The sequence below is a fragment of the Ostrinia furnacalis genome, unplaced genomic scaffold (assembly GCF_004193835.3).
Source record: "Ostrinia furnacalis isolate ACB-3 unplaced genomic scaffold, ASM419383v2 OfSCF1353, whole genome shotgun sequence".
NCBI classification, from domain to species: Eukaryota; Metazoa; Arthropoda; class Insecta; order Lepidoptera; family Crambidae; genus Ostrinia; species Ostrinia furnacalis.
The window spans coordinates 509,750-533,688 of NW_021131592.1; the positions used below are offsets into that span (position 1 = coordinate 509,750).

General features: G+C 35.6%; 1 protein-coding gene across 6 annotated transcripts in view; it reads left to right on the top strand.

Moving 5' to 3' along the window:
• Positions 1–94: 94 nt before the first annotated feature.
• The window catches only part of Myo61F (unconventional myosin 61F), a 61,636-nt gene continuing 37,791 nt past the window's right edge, over positions 95–23,939 (top strand). For 4 of the 6 annotated variants that reach the window (XM_028304023.1, XM_028304025.1, XM_028304026.1 and 1 more), the window contains exon 1: positions 243–474. In XM_028304023.1, coding sequence (XP_028159824.1) covers positions 377–474 — 98 coding nt within the window. In that variant the 5' untranslated portion in view covers positions 243–376. Of the gene's footprint in view, positions 114–242; positions 475–6,382; positions 6,845–23,939 lie in introns of those variants that run through there. The other 2 variants (XM_028304022.1, XM_028304024.1) reach the window with 2 other exon arrangements.

Consider the following 23,939-nt stretch of genomic DNA (forward strand, 5'->3'; position numbering starts at 1 on the left):
AAGAAATGCGTAAGTACATCGAATTACGACCGCAAATCAAGCAATTAGTGATATGATAAGAGGATTATAGACAATTGTATCTGATAAGCTCGTCCACTTGCCTGCGGGTCCTTGTAAGACGTCGCTGTGTTATATTAATTAAATAATTTAATTAAAAACGGTTTCATCGACCTTTAGGCCGGTCGATTCGCGCACGGGGCCTGCGAGTGACATTCAAATTTTAAAACTGTTTATTTTTTATTTTCTAGCCAGCATACTGAATTTCAAAATATTTAATTCTAAATTCAAAGTTGAAGAATACTGGCTAGAACTTAAAAAATAAACTCTTTTTTTGCTAAATAGTGTTGTGACGGTTCGATATCGATAAAAAGTAATCATGACGGAACTGGAATCAGTGAATGTGGCGGAAAATTCCAATTCTTCGGGGATCCAGGTTGTCGAGTCTGCTGGCAACACTCTTCATGCTAAGCCACCGTAAGTTTTTAAATGCCTGATACTCGTATTAGAACTAGGTAGTTACTTGTTATCAAGGCCTTGGCCTTTTATTTTCTTAAATTTTACTTATTTTGTTATCGAAGTCGTTCGAAGTAACGTAGCAACGGTTTTCGTAAACGTCGCCAATTTGATTTTTTATCGCCACCGCAGTAATCAATATGGTAATTAATCTTACCTCTGAAAACAGGCACTGAATGTTAGAATTAGGTTTGAAACTGAATACTGTATAACGAGAGTTGAAATACTTAATTGAAAAGTCTAAACCAGTATTTTATACTATAAAAAAAGTTTTTGCACATAAGGAATTTCTAACTTATTAAAGTTATTTACAATCTGTATCGTTTAATTTTTTTTTTTTTTTTACCTTCGCAAAATCTAATTTAAAGTCTAAAAAAATAATACAAATAATTAATCTACATAGGCTAAATATTTACAAATATTTACAAATAAAAAATATGTCCCAAATCGCTGTCCAAACAACGCGACATGGTGCCCAGAATGCTGGCTGCATTTCCACGCTGAATGGCCAAACTGATTCGTTGGCCAAGAAATGCGCCAGCTCTTCTATCACCTGTACAGTCAATCAGCCGCTTGGCTAATTCCCTGTACAGGCGATATAACTAATTTTATTCCACTGAAACTTGGTTACGTACTGTAGTTTATTGTTATGCTGTAGGTATAGCTACTGACAACCTTTACGATTTAAAAAATACATCTACCCGCAGACAGACAGGTCGACACAGACTGGACTGAGGTGGGACTATGTAGGGTTCCGTATCTTTACCCTCCCGGTCCGGTACATAACTCTAATAATAATCACTACAAACTTGAAATTTAGCAAGTAGGTTCCTTATAGGGTGTAGACCAGGGATGTTATGGATATCCGAAATAAAAAAATATCCGTAACCGTAAACGAAATAATTCCTATATTCGTAACCGTATCCATAACCGAAACTACATATTCATAACATCCCTAGTGTAGACATCCGCTAAGAACGGAGTTTACGAAACTAAGGGGGTAAAACGGGGTCCACGCGTACGAAGTCGCGAGCGGCCGCCAATAATACCTACAAATATTTTCAACTGACTCTAATAACTTTCTTCCCTCTTTAGTTAGTAACTAGCTGAACTATATTAAAGCAAGTACGTGGCCTTGATAGCATATACGAAATCATAATTACTTTGATTACATTATCATATCGCATTGATACCGCACCAATATCATGTATTCAAGTGTATTATTTACTTGGAAATGTAATAAACCTTTAATTTAGCCTAATAAATAGCTCGATAGTGACTAAATCGTTAAATTGGCGAAAAATACACGAGTTAATATGGCTTCTAATGTACAGTAATGCAGTATCGTGATTCGTGACGTGACTGACTGACATACTGGCTGACAAACAGAATAATATGTTGGGTAGACATATATTTATTGTTCTTCCGACACACCAATTAAACACGAATCAGTTGACGAACAAACATGTATTGATTATTTACTAAATAAGTCAAAAACATCACCATCATCAGGTCTTTCAGCCTTCACTGCACGAGCATGATTCTGTATTATACCCAAGTAAAATGGAAAATTTGTCTTTCACTCCCTACTCTATCACGCTGGCCAGACGGTTTGGAGAACCTTACCATATTACTTATTCTTCGATTATGTGCTCTTTCCTCAAGAAGATATTGCAGTGGCTGGATGAAAAAGCGAGATATCGTCTCTATGTTGTGATTCTATGGGTTTAGCTTATAAACTAAGAGCTAGTGAACGCCAGACCTACGTTATTTTAAAAAAGCTGAAAATTTGTCAGCGCAAGTTGTTTCCCCATCAGCCAGAGTTTTGACCATTCCAACTCCTTGTCAAACAATCATTTTGGGTAGCTGCCAAAGCCACGATGGCCCAAACTTCATGATGCACCAACGTTCTTCTTACCCATATTGGGAGCATGTGCTGACAAACTTTCAGCTTTTATTAAATAACGTGGGTGTTCAGCCGCGAACGGCCATAAACTGAAATGTAAACAAAGGTGACTGAGTTTCTTCCGCCACTTCTTCTCAGCACCAGCCCATATTATATTGTCCCAAAGTGGTGGTAAGGCAAGCTATTTAGGACGTGTATAAGCGCCCTGGAAAATGTCTAAGACTTAGGCCCTAAGTATTGAATAAAAACTTTGACTTTCACTTTTCCTGAAAAGGCCGCCTTTCAAAATATCTAGATAACAAACTCTAGGTCTAATTCACATTCTTAACTCTCCATATCATTATTTAGTTCTAATTACACTTAATTGATGATCAATTGAGATGCTCATAACACATATTGGTGCAATTGACTCGCGTGCTGGTTTGAGAGTACAAACGACACCTTCAAGTTTAACACTGTGGCATCTTATTTCGTTGTAATACGAGCGTTTTTCCAACAAAAATGTGAAGAGTGATGTGCTTGCGACTCTACATTGGCTATTTACTGCTTCTTTATTAGTATAATTAGTTGTATAGCGCAGCGGGATAGAAAATTAATGATAAACGTAGGGAGTATTCGCTTCCACAACTTCGTTATGTTACGGGTCCAATGACAGTTTAACTTTCCCCCGGGACAAACTTGACCTTCACTGGTTGGGTTTTTATTGGCGGTCAAGCTGTAGATTCTGGCTACACAGGAGTTGCAGTGGTGGGAACGAGAGATGGAAATAGTCCCGTTCTACAGCTTCTGATTATCTGTTACTATTTTATATGGCTTGTATACCTACTAACATGACTCAAACATTTGTTGTTAAACTCTCACTTCTTCATAAATGTAGATTATAAGAATTTTGTTAGAAAAAACTGAAAAAGAAACGAAGTCACATGACGTTGCAAAGTTCATTAGCATTGACAGTAAAGACATGTGCGTTCGTTCATGTTAAAAGACCTCTCTGTTCCCAAATTAGGAAGAGCATATTTTACTAGAGACGCTTGTGGTGGCTGATAAAGATGATAAACACTTTGGCTTTTATTGACAATCAGTAGAATCGTTTCTTCTATCATTATGGACTTGCTGTAATCACTTAGGTATTTTGAACTCTACTAAGAACATAATCATATCGGACAATCAGTAAGTTATTTCAGTTATGTGCTGATATGTTGTCCTGAAGTGGTGGTATGAGAAGCTATTATTTGGGTCGTGTAGAAGTGCCCTGAAAAGGCTGTTTTATGTAGACATACTTTTCCAATCGTCATATTACGGTTACAAAAACCATTATGACTCTACTTTTATTCAAGTTCCTGTCCATACGAAAAAAGGCTAGTATTTTTTTAGCCGACTTCAAAAAAGGAGGAGTGCTTTTCGTTACTTCGTTTCGTCCAAAAGACGTCCACTGGACAAAAGCCTCTCCAAGGATTTTTATAACGATAGGTCCTGCGCTGCCTGCATCCGTGCTTTCCGCGAACTACACTACGTCCTAGTTTAAAATTTGAAAAATATTAAACCGGGGCTATCCTATCAAAAATTGCCTATTGCTCGTAGAAATCACGAGACTAAAGAGAATAATCGCGACCGATAAATTTTCGCAGGCAATCTCGGAGCAATAACCAAATCGATTGGTTCCAGTGTGCGGTGCACTAAGTTCTGTTCACAGACAAATTTTATTTAATGGATATTATATTGGATTAGCAACGGCCAACGAATTCATATTTAAATACTGGAAATAATTACGCGAAGCGTTTTGTGTTCCATCTGGGAATTGATCCAAGGGCCCCTGGATCGATAGTCCAGCAGTCTTTTCAGTCCTGAAACGGTGTCTACAGTCCTAAGGCAATGAGGCTTTAGACCGTGCCAAAGAAATACACATTTACATACACTCGAAAAACATAACCCTCCCCCGGTTGCAGTCGGGAAAAAATCTAGAAAGCCTCCAAGCATCATGGAATAGCGTTTTGGATTGATGAAAGATTTTTCTAAAACAGAGTCCTTTTAGAAGTTTAATAATAATTGCTTTCAAACCATTTCACATTAAAAAAATGCAAAACATAATGAGATATTTGAAAAGGTTATTACCTAAACTTTTGCGTTTAAAAAATCTAAATGTAAATGTCTTTAACAGCCTTTGGAGTTCGTCTTCGAACATAGGCCTCCTCTTCAACCTTCCTCCGACTTCTGTCCCCGACCACTTGCATCCAGTTTATGCCAGTTTGTTGCCGGGTGTCGTCTGTCCATCTTTTAGGAGGTCTTCCTCTGCCGCGGGTGTTATTGCGGGTGTTATACAAAGTAAATGTAATGTATTTAAAATACTCCACCTTTTACTGCTGCCTAGTACTGAAACAACGTAATGTATGCACATTTTTATTGCATTTAAAATTGAGTTCTAGGTCAGTATTTCGCAATAACAAAGTGGCCATTGTGAATTGTATAACGTCAGCGAAAGTGCTTTAATTACATTCTTTAATAACTGAAACACTATGATTTTACTATAGTAAGTATTTTACACAATGAAGAATTTTTCATGTTCATTCTTTTAGCTAATTTACCCAGATCAGTGCCCGGAGCACGAATGACTCTCATAATCGTATAGCAATCATACTCGCATTCTACTTCGTGCTCCTGATATTGGCCATTTACCTGGAAGATGGTCATCATTACACGTTAAGAATTATATATAGATCTTAACTTAGACGATTTTCATCATCAATGATAATAATTGTCTTTAAAAGGGCATCAGCGTAAAATCCACTAAGTACAAAATTCTACAGGTGAACGTGCTTGTTTATTTTGTTGCAATACTGCAATCTTTTATCCTAAAAGCCGTTGCATCATGTCAACATTTTATCAATATGAGTTCGGAGGTGGGAAAAGATAAGATAGTTCGGGAGAAATGACAGTTAGTGTTAGTCACATAGCTGGTCTGTGAACGTTCGGGATCGGGAAAGGACATGAAAAATGGTACTGAAATCTGTAACATCTTTATATACCATGTTTTTACGCAAATAAAGATTCTGATTCTGAAAATTTGTGCTATGAATGTATAATTATCAGTTTTATACGTCCATCTATTAGTGATATAAAAAGTGATCTAATTAAAGGGATAAAGGAAAAGGACGAGCTAAATAATAATGTAAGTCAATATAAAAGTACCAATCTTTGAAATAAGTGCTTCATCATCATCATCATCATTTTAGCCACAGGACGTCCACTGCTGAACATAGGCCTCCCCCAATGACTTCCACATCGCACGGTTGGTAGCGGCCTGCATACAAATAAGTGCTTCCTAATTGTTTTAAGTTTGTAAAAATAATTCAAAACATGTAGGTAGTCTATAAAAATTGATAATTGAGGTGTTCTATTAAATCTCTGATAACTTTGAATTTGAAAATAAAACATTAAAAAAATAATATACAGACTAATTAAGAACCCCTGCTTTTCTTGAAGTCGGTTACAAATAAAAGTTATAAAAACAGTTTACAGTAGTTTCTTCGAGTCTTTCACATTGGTAGTGTGTTTCGATATTCGTAGGTATAATAATCTAGCAGATAAGTGTGGATAAGTAGATAAACAATTTCAAGGAATTTATTGAATCATTGAACTTACTTTTACAAGTTTATTTTCTTTGGTATACCACAAAAACATTACTACACATACAAAAAGTTAAAAGCCGGTTTAAAAGTGTGCACTGTGCAGTTTATATTTTCACATTGGCTTAGCTCGATTGTTAAACCTACACCTTATCGTTTCAGATGTCAGAATTTAATAAAATACATCCACATAAAAGGCGTGCGAAATCGCATGACGAATTTAATATAAATACCTGTGCATTAAGAAACGCGAGAATAACCACGTGTGAGGGCTTTACAAAGAAGGTTTATAATGTGGAACTTATGGCAACGAAAGGTCGTTTTCAGCCGCTCACCTTTCAACCGAAAGTTCTCGTAAACACAGTGCTTAAATTGTATGGATTTCATATGTATGCTAGTATTGTGTGTACGTAAATGGAAAACCGACTCATTCGGATGACACAATGTGAGACTGAGCTCTCACTTGACCGGTCTGCGCGGCAGTTCACAGTCGACGCTCGCGTTGGATCCATGTCGCGCGCTCCCACACTGGCCGTTATCGAAGCAAAAAGTTCAAACTTCGAACCGTTCGCGTTCGATTTTTAAAACTTCAAACTTTAATTCCGCGTGTGTTTTTGTTTTTTGTGTAAAATTAAAAAAACATTGTGGTGGAAATCCTTTTTTGTGTAAAAATCTATGAGTGATAGATAAAAAGGTGATAACAAAATCGATAGCAGATGTTTTTTCGGCAGTCCGTTGCGTGCAAGTGATGCAACGGGAGTGCTCGGATGTCGAGTTGTGATCAAGTTCGGGTCTGACCAAGGTGAGTGGTGCATCTTTTTGCGAATTCGGCGAGGTCAATGACTTTTCCATGAAGCATCTCGAGTGTAAGATATTGATTCGAGATAAGTCAAGTAATAATGTAGATAAAAATCCAATAGATCAGCTTCGCAGTGAATAATGTATTGGTTTGGCACGTTTTTTGCATTTAGGTCAAAGTGCCCATCGTGACCATGTTTTTCATAGACAATTGATAAGTAAAGGTTACGTGCAATCTTACAGCCATTGCCTATTTTTACTAAATTACCGCAATCAATATTGTCACTTTGTTTTTTGTTTAGCATTTCCTTTTGTGAATAAGTAGGCCTACTTAAATTCAAATTATTTATTAAGTACATGTCACATGGGTAAGGGTTGACAAGAACATAATATTGTACATGTGACGCCCAGTGAAGGAGTTGCAAAAACTTAAAAATAACATTAAAATAGATAATTATTTGTCAAACTAAAATAATTGTAAGTACCTTTAATTAACATATGTATTTCTTCTTTCTATTTACTACTAGGTTATTAAATAGTTTTTATACCAGCACACCATAACTTTCCTCACCTTGGTTCCTAAAATAATGAAAATTTTACTTATGTTACTTTACGCTGTTACCTCTTCCTTCTATGGTGCAGTGCAGTAACTGCCTACTTACAGTCATCCCATTCCATCAAAACATTTGTCAAGATTGTTTAAAACCAGACTGCTGAAAGACTTTTGAAGCACACGACTTTTAAATCGCAGACTATGAATTCCTGCCCCCCTAGACAAGTTGCACTTTTTGAACAAATCGAAAATCGAATCCGTCAAAACTCCATACAAAAAAAGGCCTTTCGACCACTTTTCGACTGGTTTGCGATTAACTTTGTCTAGCTAGACCCAGTGTGTACGATTACTCATTCAAAGTTACTCGTCATTTATCTGATGACCTAGGGGACTAGATATTTTCTGTGCTAGTTTGCTCCTCCGTAGTCTATCACATTCGTATCTCTTAGGTGAGATTGTAATCAGCCCATTAATCATTAAAAACATAACCCTCATTCTGCCGCAGTTGGGTAAAAAGTAAGATGATTGAGTTTCTTGTGCTGCTTCTTCTCAACACTAGCTCATTTATTGTCCTGTTATTTACTAGGACGGGTAAAAGCGCTTTAAAAAGCCTCGCGGCCTCGTGCAGTACTTAAATAATGTCTTTCGTCCGTATTCACAAACATAGTAAATAGCGTTCGATTTGCTACTTTACTTAAGCAAGCATCGTTTGTGAATACGGGCGTTTTTTTTTTTCATTCAGGAAATAAAAAACTCGTTAAAAATTAATGTTTTAAAGGGGCTTTATGTATTTTTTATTGTTCATCTACACTTCTACTATAGTCTTGTCACCTGTCCCAGCCTTTGTGGAAAATGAGGTCACTCACCGCCAGGACGCACAGTCGCACAATGCACATGGTTGCTAAGTAGGTAAATATGAGTCGAACGGCTGGGGACATTCCCTACATCGGCAATATTCCCGGTAGCGTGGAATTTTCTGGAATACTGGAGAATGTATTGTTTCATCATCTCTGAAGTGTAGAATGTACTCGTAACAATACGACTCAATTTGTTTTATTTCTTCTTCTTTGTCCTAGCCCTTTCCCATTATTTGGAATCGTTCTGCGGCGCCAGGACAGTCAATTTTCTTTACTTTATCTTTTTTGAAATTGAACATTACTTAATTCCCCAAGAATGACTTTAAAACTCTAGAAAGATTGGTATAACGTGTCTCCTGAAATTCGAATTAAAATTATTTTCAGGCAATAACATACATTGAATCATGTCAATTAAAATAATGACATCAACACAAATCTTCCTTCCTGAATGCTGTCAAAACAAATTAATTGTCCGTAATTTTATTTGGTAAATAAATTAAAAGAATGTGAGTTCCAAATCAAAATATTTATTAAAATGTAGGCCTTTTCAGGGCACTCATACACGTCCCAAATGTATAGTTCTAGCTGTCTCTCTCTGTACCCTAGAATCGATACTGTGAGTCGAAAGGGTCTAAATTTTCATCCACTGAACCCCACAATTTTACACACATACTAGCTTTTTCCCGCGGCTTCACCCACGTGAAATTTAGTTTGCCACAGATCGTCATAAATTATAGTCTATATGTTATTCTGGGTTATAAACAATAATACTATAAAGTTTCTTCAAAATCCGTACAGTAGTTTTTGTGTGAAAGAGTAACAAACATCCAGACATCCATACAAACTTTTGCATTTATAATATTAGTAAGATTATTTAATAGCAAATTGAATCACTTATATCTGCCGATTAATAAATGTTTTGCATAATGATGTCAGCGATTCCGTCACTGTTTGTCTACGATTGGGACGACCATTGTTGATACTATTTCAGTCTTCAGTTATGATTTAATTTCGCTATTGTAGTTAAGCGTAGTGAGTTTTGTCTAGCTCTAATCTCTTATTTACACAGAGCAAGAACTTATAAAACAACTTATAAAACTCATTTAGCAAGTAGGCTTTTAAAAAGCACTTTTACACGTCCCAGTATTAACCCTACCACTGCTTCAGGACAATAAATGGGCCAGTGCTGAGAAGAAATAAGTAGCACAAGTAACTCACGCACCTTATTCACAAACGATGCTTGCTTAAGAGAAGCAGAAAATCGAACGCACAGCATCAAATAGAGCTCTGTGATTGGTTCATGTGTCACCCTGTGCGTCCACGCGCACTATGAGACCTCATAGTATTTTTATGAATACGCGCGTCAGTCACTATTGTGAGGAAAGCGAAGTATTCTTTTTTCGTGTGAATGTTACAAAAATTACGATTCTTTTTACCTTGCATAAATGGTATAACTAGTAAGGCTTAGATGCTACTTAAGTTAAGGATCTCAAATTCTCAACCACAAATTACTTTTAGGTGCTAGTTTTTGGTCAAGAGTGACTTTGGCTACATGACTGAGTTTCTTCCGCCACTTCATTTTAGCACCAAAGATTTGTTGCTAAAATCGACCTCCCGTGCTGGTAGGTAAAGCTATATTTGGGTCGAGTATTTCCTTAAAGAGGCTTACATACTTAATAAAGAATTTTAATTTAGACCTATTGCTTAAAAGAAATTAAAACTACTCATCGTAGCTCTTATTCTGTTTGGTATTAAAACCAGTAGTAATTGTATGAAATATCATTATTTCTGCAATTGGCGTGTGAGATAAAAACATCTCGTTAATCATTAAGAATCATTATAACTATATTCGCGTTTTTTCAAAGAGAAATCAGCAAACGAGATCACTAGTTTAAATGAGAAACCAAATACATCTACCTACCCACATACTGACTGACAAAAATAGAGTTAATTTGTATTCTATTTAAATAATCTATTAAATGTGCGTCAGAATATAAAGTAATTTAACCTAAACGTCTTCAGTAAGACGAATTTTCGCATAAATAAACAATGAATAATTAAATGGATGAATTTATTTCTTTACATAACTTACAATTCACTTTCGACTTATCAACAATATAATAATTAGAACAATAACATCGAGCTAAAGTACGGCCAACTAGCAGCAGCGATACAAAAGGTCGATACGACTGTCGAGTTGACAATATATTCTGTCTCTTCCTATCTTGTGTATTTGTCGTAATGTCTCGTTCTCCCGCCAAAATATGTCAAAGTCAGACGGGTTCACCCATGACATTGGGTTTCTCGTTGGCCGTACTTTAGTTTTGCTCCAGGTAACTGAGTTTCTTCCGCCACTTCTTCTCAGCACCAGCCACCAGACCAGATGATCCGATGTGGTGGTAGGACAAGCTATATTTGTCCTAAGTTTTTTTTGCTAAGTACTGAATACATTAGATTTGATTTGAAAAATAATAGGAAGAAATAAAAAGTTCCAACAATCAGGGACCTATAGGCGCTAGATTCAGGCCACTACCAACCGGGCTATATTTTTAAACCGGCAGACAGTGGTGACTGAGTTTGTTGCGGCGCTTCTTCTCAGCACTTGCCAAATGTTTGTCTCGAAGCGCTGGTAGGGCAAAAAAAGAATGAGACATGTATAGGCTCCTTAAGAGCATTTGACGATTTGCAAGAACTAATTTAATTAGTCTAAACAAATAAAGAAAATTTTGATTTTGATTTTGATTTTGGGCAATATGGATCATCGGGGGAAGCCTATGTTCAGCAGTGACCGTCCTGTGGCTGAAATGATGATCCTAACTTCTAAGTTCTATACATAAGGGTATATAAGGGTCTTCGGGTGTCTATGGGTGACGGTAATCACTTACCATCACTGGTGGTCCGTTTGCTCGTTTGCCTCCTGTCACATAAAAATAAAAAGTTAATAAAACACTCAATAAGCAAGTAAAAAATTGAATAAACAAGGAATGACTCACATCTCATACAACTGTTATCGTTATAATACACATCACGAGCCCAAACAAGAGTCATTCAACAAAGATACAGAAGCGCCGCTTGATAGCTCCAGCCGCTCGTAAAATTAAGTTAAAGTACCGCTTATGGAATATTAAATACCTATAATGGACACCATGCTGATTCATGAGACTGTAAGTATATCGGACGGCATATTATTATCAAGTTCAACAAGTCAAGTCAACATTGCAGCATTTTAAACAGTAAATAATAATGTGCTATTTTACACAACAAAAATGGCTTTTGACAGAATGCTAGAAGACAATAATACCTTGCACGTCGTGTCTGTTTTTATTTATTTATTCCTTTACTAGCTTTCCGCCCGCGGCTTCGCCCGCGTGGAATTTTGTCTGTCACAGAAAAACTTTATCGCGCGCGTCCCTGTTTCAAAAACCGGGATAAAAACTATCCTATGTTCTTTCCCGGGACTCAAACTATCTCTATGCCAAATTTCATCAAAATCGGTTGCGAGGTTTAAGCGGGAAAGCGTAACAGACAGACAGACAGACAGACAGACAGACAGACAGAGTTACTTTCGCATTTATAATATTAGTTGGGATGCCACAAGACTGGTAAATAATGCGAACTTAATGCCATTGGGAATTCTCTTCCGTAAACAAAATCGTAAATTTTTGTCTCTGAAATTCGCGATTATTGTGGTGTTTTTCACACCGAATAAAATTTTAATGGACAAATGACAAGAAGAGAAGTTTCAGGTAATTTCCTCAGGTAATATTGCAAATATTTCTAGTTTGCATATCAGTAAAGACTGTCTAGCTTTTCGAGCCATCTATGGTTCATTATAATTAATTTTACACCGTCTGATTAATTATTATATTAATAAAATAATTTTAATTGCAAAGTGAAAATAATTGAATACGACAGTTTACACTTGATTCAGTATTTTTTTATCATTTAACACATAATTTACCAAATTGTCGAAGTTAATTAGCGCATGTCAATTAAATAAAATTAATAATTAGTTGCATACTTATTTATGGGACAACTGGCTTAAACAAAAAAAAACAATCAATGTTTCAAGCCCAGTGGCTAAAAAAACGTATTCCCATCAAACCAAAGGATCATTCATCATCATCACTGATCACTGGTTCTTAATCGGAGTAAAATGATGTGAAGTCTAGTTATATTTTTAACTTAGTCCATAACATATTTGTCTTTTAGTTTAATACGAATCCTAAAGCATGTTGAAGGTCTCGGAAACGCTCTCCAATCCGTAGTGCCGTCTTACTACGAAAAAATTACGTCGTTAGTTTGAAAGACCAATGTTAAATGATTCATATCTAGTGGTGACAGCTGAGTAAACTTAATTGTAACAGGTACTCCAACCTATACTAGTCAGTACCGCTGTTTTGGTTGTTAAACCATTAATTTTTAGTTACACAAAATAGATATTAAAAAATTTAGCGAAAAATGCATCTCAAATTCTGTTCTCGGAGTCGCCCGCCAAGCGAAATTTCGTGGATTCGATTCTCACCTTAGGCAATTCGATTTTGTCCAGTTATTTAATACACAATAGTTGTACAACAATGTTAGTCTGTACTTTATATAAGGCCATTTAGTCTGCCATGAAATTAATCAGAAGACAATAGGAAGAGCTGGGATCTAAAAATAGACTTCCTTATAAAGTTTAGTTCTAACAATGGTTTAAATTAACCTGTACATAACTATCTTCATCACCCATGTACAGGCGACTTTTCATAGTATGTAATAAATAGTTAACGTGACCAATAAAAATACCTTTAATTACAGAAAAAAATCATATCATTCATATCAGAACGTCGTCGAACGACGTGCATTGTGCAATTCTGAAGAAAACAGTTTTAGTCAGACAGTGAAACTGACAGTAATTTTGATAAGTTAATAGTACCTAAGTATAATTACTTGTATTTTTCTGAAGTCTATCTATCTTATTATTGAACGGACTTGTGCCAATATGGCCTTATGAAATCATACGAATGGCCACATGATTAAACAAATTTTAGGAAATTTACAAATTACTTCATTGTTACAGTGTTGTTACAATATAGTAACCAAAAGAAAATGTGACCATGAGAATCTATTAAGCAAAGTTGTATGGTACAAAATCAAACAAACCTCTTCATATCCCTAAAACATCTATAATAAAGGCGAAACTACTGTCTGTCATAAAAATAATCTAAAATTAAATTATTTTCTGAAAATAGGCTTTTAAAATACAGTTTTTACTGTTTGTAACTGTCAAGCTAGCTAGCTACTGGACTGATATAGCTAGATAAAATCATAAAATGTACACGAGACTCAAGGAAAACATGAGATAGATTTTGGAAGGGGGACACGCAAGTCTTTTTGAGACAGATTAAATTCGAACCGGTAAAGCCGCAGGCAAAAGCTAGTAATTGTTGCTTTATAATACTATACATTTTACACGGCGTCAAATAGTTTTTTTATGCAGGACAATAAGGGAGGTATTTGAGTTTGTGACACCCAAAGTAGCCAAAAATTCGCTTCACATATTTGTTATTGGAATAAGGTTGTATTGTCAACTTTTGGCCACTTTAGTCACGAACATTTGACGCCGACTGTAAGTGTTCACGTTCGGCATAGACCATGACCAAAAATTAAGTATTTGCAAAACCACGTAAGTATGTACTTAGAAGCTACGTGTATTTCTGCTGCTCATTATCAAATCTCTAAGCATATTGCACATTTTCCCAGACTGAATTGACATTTTTGACCTACGTGTGCTCTCAATAATGCAATGGAGTCATAAAACAACTACATTTAAGTGTCGTTTTAATTATAGTACTAAGTTATAGTTGTTTCGCACGGAACAATAATGGGAAAATTGGAGAAAAACTTACGTTCCCATGAGTTTGCCGCAGTAGGAATGTAGTCAGTAGCTGCACTTCAGTCAAACATGACTTATACCCATACTTTTCGCGTGGTTATTATAAGAGACCGCTACCAATCGATCAATATGGAAAGCATTGGGGTAGGCCTATGTTCAACAGTGGACGTCCTATGGCTGAAATGATGATGATGATGATTATAAGAGACGGGGAGAAATTATGCTAACATCAGGCCATTTGCATCGAGTGAGGTTCGTGTTTCTGCAGTGAATATTAAATGAAGATGATGATAGCATATTAGACTGACCATACTGGCTATGTAGCTCCCTCCTCAGAATCCTTCATAATGTTATCAAAAACTAAAGATACCTACCCATCGTCATTCATGAAGTTATGATGAATGGTAAAAATGAAAGATTTTATTCTCGGTGCTGAAACGTAGACTCACCTCGTACCTACTTATCTATCTTGTTTCAGTTTCAGATCTAACTTGACATTATAACTTGTTTAAAGCATCGTCATATCGAAAGAAATCATAGTCATTTTACCAAACCCACTTTATGTAAGTCCAGTGTGTCCACTATGAACATGGCGCAAGCAAACAAACCAAGTCCGTTGATAGAAAAAGTGTAAATGAGGAAGTGGATTGGTTTATCAATAAGACAGATCAAATGTACGGTCTTCATTCCCAGGGAACATTGTAGTGCATTGTAGGAAAAGATTTCCATAGGAAATGGTATCTTCTATCGTATGGACTGTAACAATCGGTCTTTTAACTTAGTGCTGGAAAATCCAAGGAGCTTTCTCTCTACTATTTTTAATTTGTGTTTTAAGCGACTGTTCTAGTTCAGTGTCGTAATCGGTCTATTCCACTTTGGTCATCTGGATTTGATCACCCAGGTGACCAAAGTGAACTCCAGGCGACACTTTGGTGTCCTTTGATCACCCATGGATAAAATCACCTAGGTGATCATAAGTGGCTTTTTATCCATGGGTGATCAAAGCATACCAAAGTGTCGCTTTTATTTAGAATCTAAATTTTAGAAAGTAAGGAGTTACTTTTGAGGAGCGGATTTGTGTCTTACTTCCTCAGTGCCTAAGACGTGTCTGCCCAGGTATTCAAGCTATTATAGCACATCTTAAGTCCGCAGTCTGTGAAGATATGAGGAGGCATTTTATCCGCCTCGTGGAGGACTGGAGGTATATCCCGTACATCAGAAGTCCTATAGTGAACATTGGACATGTAGCATACTAGGATGCTTCATCATCATCATCATCATCATTTCAGCCATAGGACGTCCACTGCTGAACATAGGCCTCCCCTAATGCTTCCACGTTGATCGATTGGTAGCAGCCTGCATCCAGCGATCCAGCATTTGGAAATTAAATGGTATGAAATGTCTAATTCAGTTCTATGCTCTTCCCCAAGAAATTGAGACTATTGACCTTTAAAAAAGCCTTGAAATGACTCAATTCTGGTATGTCTCACCATACCTTCATAAGATTTATCTTAGTAGAAGTTCTATCAGTTCTAATCTCTCTTTACTTACGCATCCTACTATTTATCAGTCGACTTCTGTTTATTTAATATGCCTCTGCTTTCAATATGTATTATTTATTTATTTATTATTCATTATTGAGCAATTACATATTTGATCCAAATAGCGTCTATACAGGATGGAATTTTGTAATGCCACCTGGAGGGAAAGTACTCTTAATACTGTAGATAGAAAAATTTACTGAAAGAAAACATTCCTTTATTTTTGAAAAGAAAGAGAACTGCATGCATTTAAAGATTTTCGAAAATTTTTCGAAAATTCACTACCATTCCATTCAATTTTGTGTAGGTACCACCTAATAATTTAAGATTTCTTAGTTTTCCTTTCATTTGATTTATCAAGTTTGTTAGAGAGATTTCATCCTTATATACTTAACCCTAACGATCGATGTAATAAAAATACAGGGTGTAATTTTTAGCAGATTTTAGTTGGTTCGATTCCCGGGTGTGGCAAGCATATTATTGGAAATCTTTGATTGCAGTTCTATTTCTTTTCAAAAATAAAGGAATTTTTTTTTGAGGAAAAATTTCTACCTACAATATTAAGAGTACTTTCCCTCCAGGTGGCATTACAAAATTCCACCCTGTATATAAATATTGAATATGTATTACGTACACAAAGCATATGTTTACTATTACTACGAGCGTATCAATAGTGCAACACCTATGTCCACAAAGTAGGTCGCCGCTCCCAGGCGCGCCTATTTCCCGGTCCCCGGGCGAACAGGCGCCATACTTTGCACCATTTTTAAGTGGATAATATTTTTGTTAAGGCTTTTTGAAGTTTAAACTAAATCCCATACATGACTATAGAAACCTGCATACAGATTTCTAAATATAATGTTTTTGACAAGTTTCTGAAACTCTAGGAAAAGGTAGAGTCACTTATTTTGAAGTGACTCTTTTAATGTTATGTCTTTTGTCCCTAAAATTAGAAGCTAACGCTTGCCTACGGTTTTTTCCGCATGGATATCGGTTGATCGCAAAAAGTTTTATTGTGTTTTGATTAGGCATTTCATTATAATTCCTTAAAAATAAAACTCTTCCTGGCGCAGTCGGGTAAAAACATGGAATATTTGTCACTCTTAAGATACAATAGAGATGGCTCTACATTGCAATAATGTAACAAGTTAATGAATATCTTAGCACAGAGTAACGAATAATATACTGTTGAAATAAAGATATGACTATTGTAAAGAATAATAAATTATTTAGTTAAGTTTGAACTTTGTAACATAGAGTTAACGAAATTAAACATTGTCTAATTTCCCAAGAGATAATAACAATGACCTCGTTAGCGAAACACTTTTAAATTAGTGTGTTAATGAGCATTACGTCATTAGTGCATAATGAACACAGGGAAAACTTAACCTTCAGTTACTAATAAATAACTTAAGTATAGGTCATCCTGGCTATATGTAAATCTAGGCAGAAAATATAGACCTACCAAGCTAGCTAGACGACAGCACACCAAATTAAACATTGTCATTGTGCTATCTTCGTTCGTTCTTCGTTCGTTTCAGCCAAATGACGTCCACTGGTAGACAAAAACCTTCACCAATGATATCTACAACGACTATTCCTGCGCTGCCCTCATCCAGAGAACGTCGGTCCACCTAGTGGGTGGCCTAAATACTTAAGTGCAATATTCCCACAAAGTATAGATAGTCGTCTGTCCTCAAGTAGGTACTGTTACTTATTTCTTACGTCCATTCATATCAAATTTCTGTACCCCCAGTGAAAAGGGAGTTAAGTCGAAAATGGTGATTTTTGGGAAATCGCATTTGAAGTTAAAAAAAATCCTGCTTCATCGCTATTAGAGATAACTTGGTGAAATATTTTTTAGGTGAAAGGTAATGTTAGATATAATTAGACAGTGTGCCAGTTTGGGAAATATAGCATGTGGTTTTTTCGTAATTAAATAAAAACACAGTTATATCACCATGCACGACAACTTTACATTCGTGTAAAGTGATGTAATGGGACATAAATCATTTTACACCACACTGAATTGACCACACGCTAACAAGTGTAAAGTGATACATTTTCCGCCATTTTTGTTGATAATTTTTTGTTTCTTCAATTTTAGAAAAAGTTGTAAAACAAACATAAGTAATTACACTATGAGGAATCATTATTTCAGGTTATTTAGGGTAAATCGTCCAAAAATTTTTACTTATATCAATATACACCAATTTTGTGGTGAGAAAAAAAAAGTGTAAACCGATCTAACTAACATAACAGCGATCTAAGTATCCAAATAACTATGTGTAAAGTGATATAAGTGGCGATTGTAAAGGAATAAGGCTAGAATTTGAGACTGAATTCTAATTATTTACTCCTTAAATGTTTATTTTGATCTGAAACTACTATTTTATTAATTATTACACCATATACCATGAATTATATCGGCCTAAATCACATACATTATCTCCTATTTTAAAGTAAGTATAGCTGAAGCAATTGTGTAATAAAGACCAGAAACAACAATGGTTTCACATCAACTAATTAGACAGAAGACAGAGAAAAGTTTGTTTTCTACAATTACCCTATTAGGAATCAATCTCTGGACCAGAGATGATGATGTCAAGCTATATTGATTGCCTTTTGGCTACAGAAGGATAATATAAAAGTAAAGTCATAAAATGCATTTGTTTTCAACAAAGAGGCTTTTAAAAAGCCCTTTACACGAAAGAAAACTCAAAATTGGTTCACAAAGCCTTACTTGTATCATTTGGCACAAACTTATTTTCTTTTCTATACGTCGTAGAAACATACCGATTAGATACAAAAATAGCTAATTTTTCAGAGATTCACATTATGTTATAAAGTCAATTTTGATCTAAGTCGAGTTAGATCCCTTTTCACTGGGGGTACAGATTTAATGTTCTGTCAGGAAAATTAACTAAAGTATCCCTGTATCTGCGTTGATGTAAAAATAAGTTCGTTTGTATGCACAAAAGACAGGCAATACGCCGATGACATAATGCTAGGAAAGCACTGCATATTTATAAGCCTCTAAATATGGCTTCTAGAATAGCCTCTAATCTAAATTGGCAACAAAGCGATAAAATGATACCCAGGTAACTATGCTTATAGCTTAAATATTGACCGTTGGTCTTCTCACGTATGTTTCTATTTGTCAAAGAAAAACCAAGAAATCGCGAGTCTAAGGCTGAGTTGCACTACCTTATTTTAACCGTAACAATGACAATAACCGGTGCTTTTTGTATGGAGTTTGACAGATTTTTGACGTTTGTCAAAGTTAAAGTAAGATGGTGCAACCCACCCTTAATCAATGTCAATGTCAAGTAAATGCACTACATTATGTGTGTATGAGTTTAGTTCGGAATCTGACCAATAGATGGCGTTGTCCCTTTTATGCATCACGATAGCGTGTGAATTTTTTGCGCATCATTGTGGAATCGTGTGTCCAGCAGTGGACGTCCTCTGCTGGAAAATAAGGTCAATCAGCAAAGAAACTTGAAATTAAAAAGTTTTAATTACTACAATACGAAAATGAGTGAACAGAGAAGGAATAGACTAGGACCTACCATAAAGATGCGTTCATAGATTGACATACATTGTTTAATATCCTATCCAAGATTTGAACTGCAGACTACCTATTAGACTGCTCTTACTACCTAAAATGTAAGCAAACCGGTCCACTATGACTAATCGCATGACGTCACCGAAGCAGGTCATTAGATTTTAATCTCCCCCACGTGGTTTAGGCGGATTAGACCAGGTAACATCGGCCACTGTCCTTGACTCACAGCTGGTGTGTAGGTTATTGCATACTATACTTGCTGTTGTATCACATTTACTTCAATTTTTTGATGGATTTTTTGCCAAGAAATTGTAGTTTATGACGTATTAGCAGGAAAATTTCATGTAGCATTTAAGTAGTTTGTATACAGGGTGTCCCAAAATTTGCACGTCACACTGACACCAGAGGTAAATGAGCTTAGGACGCATCTAACAACGTATTTTTAAAAATAACTACTTAACATGAATCATATTTCAAAACTCATAAAACTTTTCTATGGACATGAATAAATAAAATTGGTCATATCTTAAAACTTATGAAACTTACATGGACATATTAAGCTTGTTCGATGCGTCTTAGACTCAGCTACCTCCAGTCTCAGTGTGACGTGCTAATTTTGGGACACCCTGTATATTGGGAAATACTATCGCTAACGGTGTACCTGAAGTTATGTAGAATTAATAAAGGAAGTGCTTAGCAAGTATCACTAATTGATAATATTGCATTGAACAACGTTGAGTATCTACCTACAACATTAAATTAAAAAACTTACATAAAAAGGTTCTCTAGTCACTAACTAGAGAATTTACTTGTAACAGAACAACGAGCCGCTCTATGAATGACTAGTGTATCATCCTGTCACGAATCAAACGTCATACCAAGTAATGTATCAAGACTGTAGTTAACAAATTTTACACTCATATTGTTTAAAGCAACTGAAAAAACTTTAATTCAATCTGGTAACAAACTACCAGACTGAAACTATTGATTTACGTGTAACATACTTTATACTTATTTTCTAATAGGTGTGATACTTAATTACTTACACCTTAAAGCCATGTATTCATTAGGCAACATTTGTTGATAAACTGTTTATGACTAGTGTGAAACAAGTTTACCCATAAACACAGGTTTCTGAAACTTAATTCTCTTCAACAAGATGGTTAACTAGGTGTTTGGAGTTGCGGGCTTTAAGCCATACGCACACACAAATAACTAACAAGATAAAGAGGCGTAAAACAATTACACAAACAAGTGATTAGTGCCAAATCGCCAAATGGATATCAAGTTGCGACTTAAACTTATTTTTACCTCACTCGTGACGAAGGACCGTGACCTCATTGACGAACGTGAGTCAGGATCGTGACTGGAATTAGCTGAAATCGGACAAACTCACTGCTAATCCGTTTCCTTGTTTACAGGACAAACTTAATTTTCCTATACATATGTATAGCCTGTAAGCAAGGGTATTATTTCACTGCTGGTTTTAAGAACAGAACATTTTCGATTAGAGTAAAATATTTTTACTAATTATGTACTTACTTACACTAATGTGTCAAATGCTCTTCAAAGAATGTCATCATAAGTTTTTGCGAAAATTCTATCATTACAAAGGAATTTTCGCTGTAAAAGACTTAGTAGATATTTTAAGCTCTACATTTTCGCGTCAGCATTTTACTATAGTTTTTAATTGTGTGACATAATAATGTACCTTTTCTTTATCCGTAGTCTCAATGTGTAGGTTGAAATCAGCTTTTTAACATTTTGTATACTATCACAGTAGATAATACCATACAACCCACACTCCATGGAATGGAGACGTACCTATTATTTTGTGTCACTCCGTTTAACTGTTTAGATAAGTGTTTTCATAAGAGCAACTTATCACCGCGTGGGCGATGACTCCATGGGAGTAGCAACACGAGATAATGTTTGATAAGTCGAGGATTCGATCCCCTGTCGAGAAAATATCTATTTTGGTATGATTGTTTCTTGCTAACGTAATGGAATTTTCCGACTTTTCTCTACTATAATATGCATGTATTATCCATACTAATACTATAAAGCTGAAGAGTTTGTTTTTAATCTATTTTTAAACTCTTATTATTTCAAACTTCCCGCGACCTTTACCAGATCGTCGGTCCACCTAGTAGGAGGCCTGCCCACGCTACGTCTTCCATGCCTGGATGCGGGCAGCGCAGGACCGTTCATTGTGGAAAACCTTGGGGGAGGCCTTTGTCCAGCAGTGGACGTCATTTGGCTGAAACGATTTCAAACTGTTTTAAACATAAATGTATGTTTTACATAAAATTAGGGTTTGATGATGAAAACGGGCATACGTAAACTATCCATTGCATAGTGTGATCTAACTAGGGCAGAGCGACATTTATTTATGCTCTATGTAAAAAAAAATGTTAGGTAGGTAGTAGATACAAATACTTTTTCTGAAATCGCATTTTCAGCACCAAATAATAAGTTTATTTTGAAACATTGCCGTCCGGCAATACCACCGCAGACGCACCTGATCCGTGTGAATTTAATGCTGCCAAAATTCAATACTTCATTGCAGTCACGTCCAAGCCGGCTTAGTCATCCGGCGGCGCCTACATCACGCCGACTTTTCGTTTTGGCTAAGTCGTTCACCTTCCTGATGGAGATCCTTGTCTGGATTTTATTACATTGCAGGCGAAATCAAATAGATCAATTTGTACCTATAAGTATCAATAAATAAAGTTTTAGATTCATCATCATCATCGTCAATGTACCTACTTATTGTCATCATTAAAGTAGTTTGTTACGCTGCGTAAACATTCCAATAGCGTCTTTTTCATTAAGGTTTTTAATATCGTGTGGATTTCATCACGTGAGATCCTGGGCAACTGCCGAAATGAAAATTCAAAATTTTCCACGTGCGGGGCAATAACGACTTGGAACGGACTATGGGTCCGACAGTGGGCCCCCTGAGTTAGGCAGGTACCATCTAACCCCTAAGGGTTAGGGTTAAGTAACTCTCAAACCTCTCTTTCCTACGGCCTTGGGTACCAAACGCAACATACCAACGTGTCATCGTAGACGTCAGACCCCACAACTGGGTCAACTGGTTGACTCATACGGTACCGGCATTTATGTAAATACACTTTTGTGGTAAATTACTTATCTAGGTAATGTGTAAATTCGTAAAAAAACGACTAAGTAGGTAATAGTTTTTTAACTGACCCGTATCTTTCCAAAATGCTTCTCTATCTAGTGTTTTTTTTTAAATTACCTATCAATAGTAAGTAAATGCTTAAAGGTTTTGTATTCATAAAATGGATTAGGTAGCGTTAGAAGATACGCGTGTTTACTAAAGTTCAGTTAACTATTTTATAAAACCCTGTTATTTACCTATTTGCTTCCTTTTTTGACAGCGTGTTGTCACTTCAATAGAGGCTAGAGCTTTTTATTTACGTAATTAGGAACCGGTCTTCAGTATTGTCATACTCATACTAATGACTACAGTTCATCATGACCAATTGACAAACAAAATTCAATTCATGATACTCTACCGTAAAAGTAGTCTTAATATTTATACAAATACCTATCACAGGCATCAGTCTCACACAAACATTTTTTTTATGTAATTATATGAATAACTTGTGCTCATTGTAATGTTTGTGATGAGAAAATAAAGATTATTTTATTAATATTATAAAGTGCTACTGCTAAACTATGTAAATCATGTACTCGTTTAATCAATCAACTTATCATGCGTCTGTGAGTATGACTATGAAGAAGACAAACTGCTATGTATTTTGTCTGTCATCTAAACTAATTGTTAATTAATTTATTAAACTAAAAAAAAATGGCTAAGTGCGTGTCGTGCAACGCGCAGTGTAGGATTCCCTAGTTGTCCATCGTTACCACAATATATTTCAGAATCAAGCAATTACTTCACCTAAAATCACTTTTCATTTTTTCTTCTAAGGAATTTTTACTGGTTAATAAATTGTATACCTAATACATGAGTCAAATGACTATTACTCTTAAAATAACTGATGTATCTTAACCGTTATAGTTTTCCTTGAAAGTTCATGAAAATCAGTATTATTAGGAATTTTCCCATATTTTTTTTAAGCCAACAGTTTAGTTTATAGAGGGGGGGGGGCGAAATTAAAGCTCCCTAGTGCCAATAGTTTCCAAGCAGAACCTTGGACAGACAGACAGACAGATATATCGAAACTATAAGGGTTCCTTTTCAGGACTACGAAACCCTAAAAAATGCCTCTAATTACCAATATAATATGTATAAACGAATCGTTGCATTAAACGTTAGAGTAGATAATATTATTGTTAACTCGTACGTGATTTAACAAAATTTCTAAAACGTGGATATTTCACTTGTTTTTGTCACGCACAGAGACACATTGTTAAATGTTTATCTAATGAATAATTCATTGTTAGCAATATTTTATCTTCAATTAGTTTATTTATTTTTACTTTCACGTTACTATTACTTCTTTCTAAATAACGTAGCAAACATCGTAAGCGAGAGTATTTTGAAGCTGAAAATTATCAATATTTATATTGTTTCCAGGCTTTTTTTATCCACAACAACGATTCCACGCCTCAATAGAAAAAAACAATCCTTTTAAAGATCCTCCGTTGTCAGTCTATCAAGTTATTAAAACCTTTTTAAGTATAGAGGCACATATTCATGACTTTA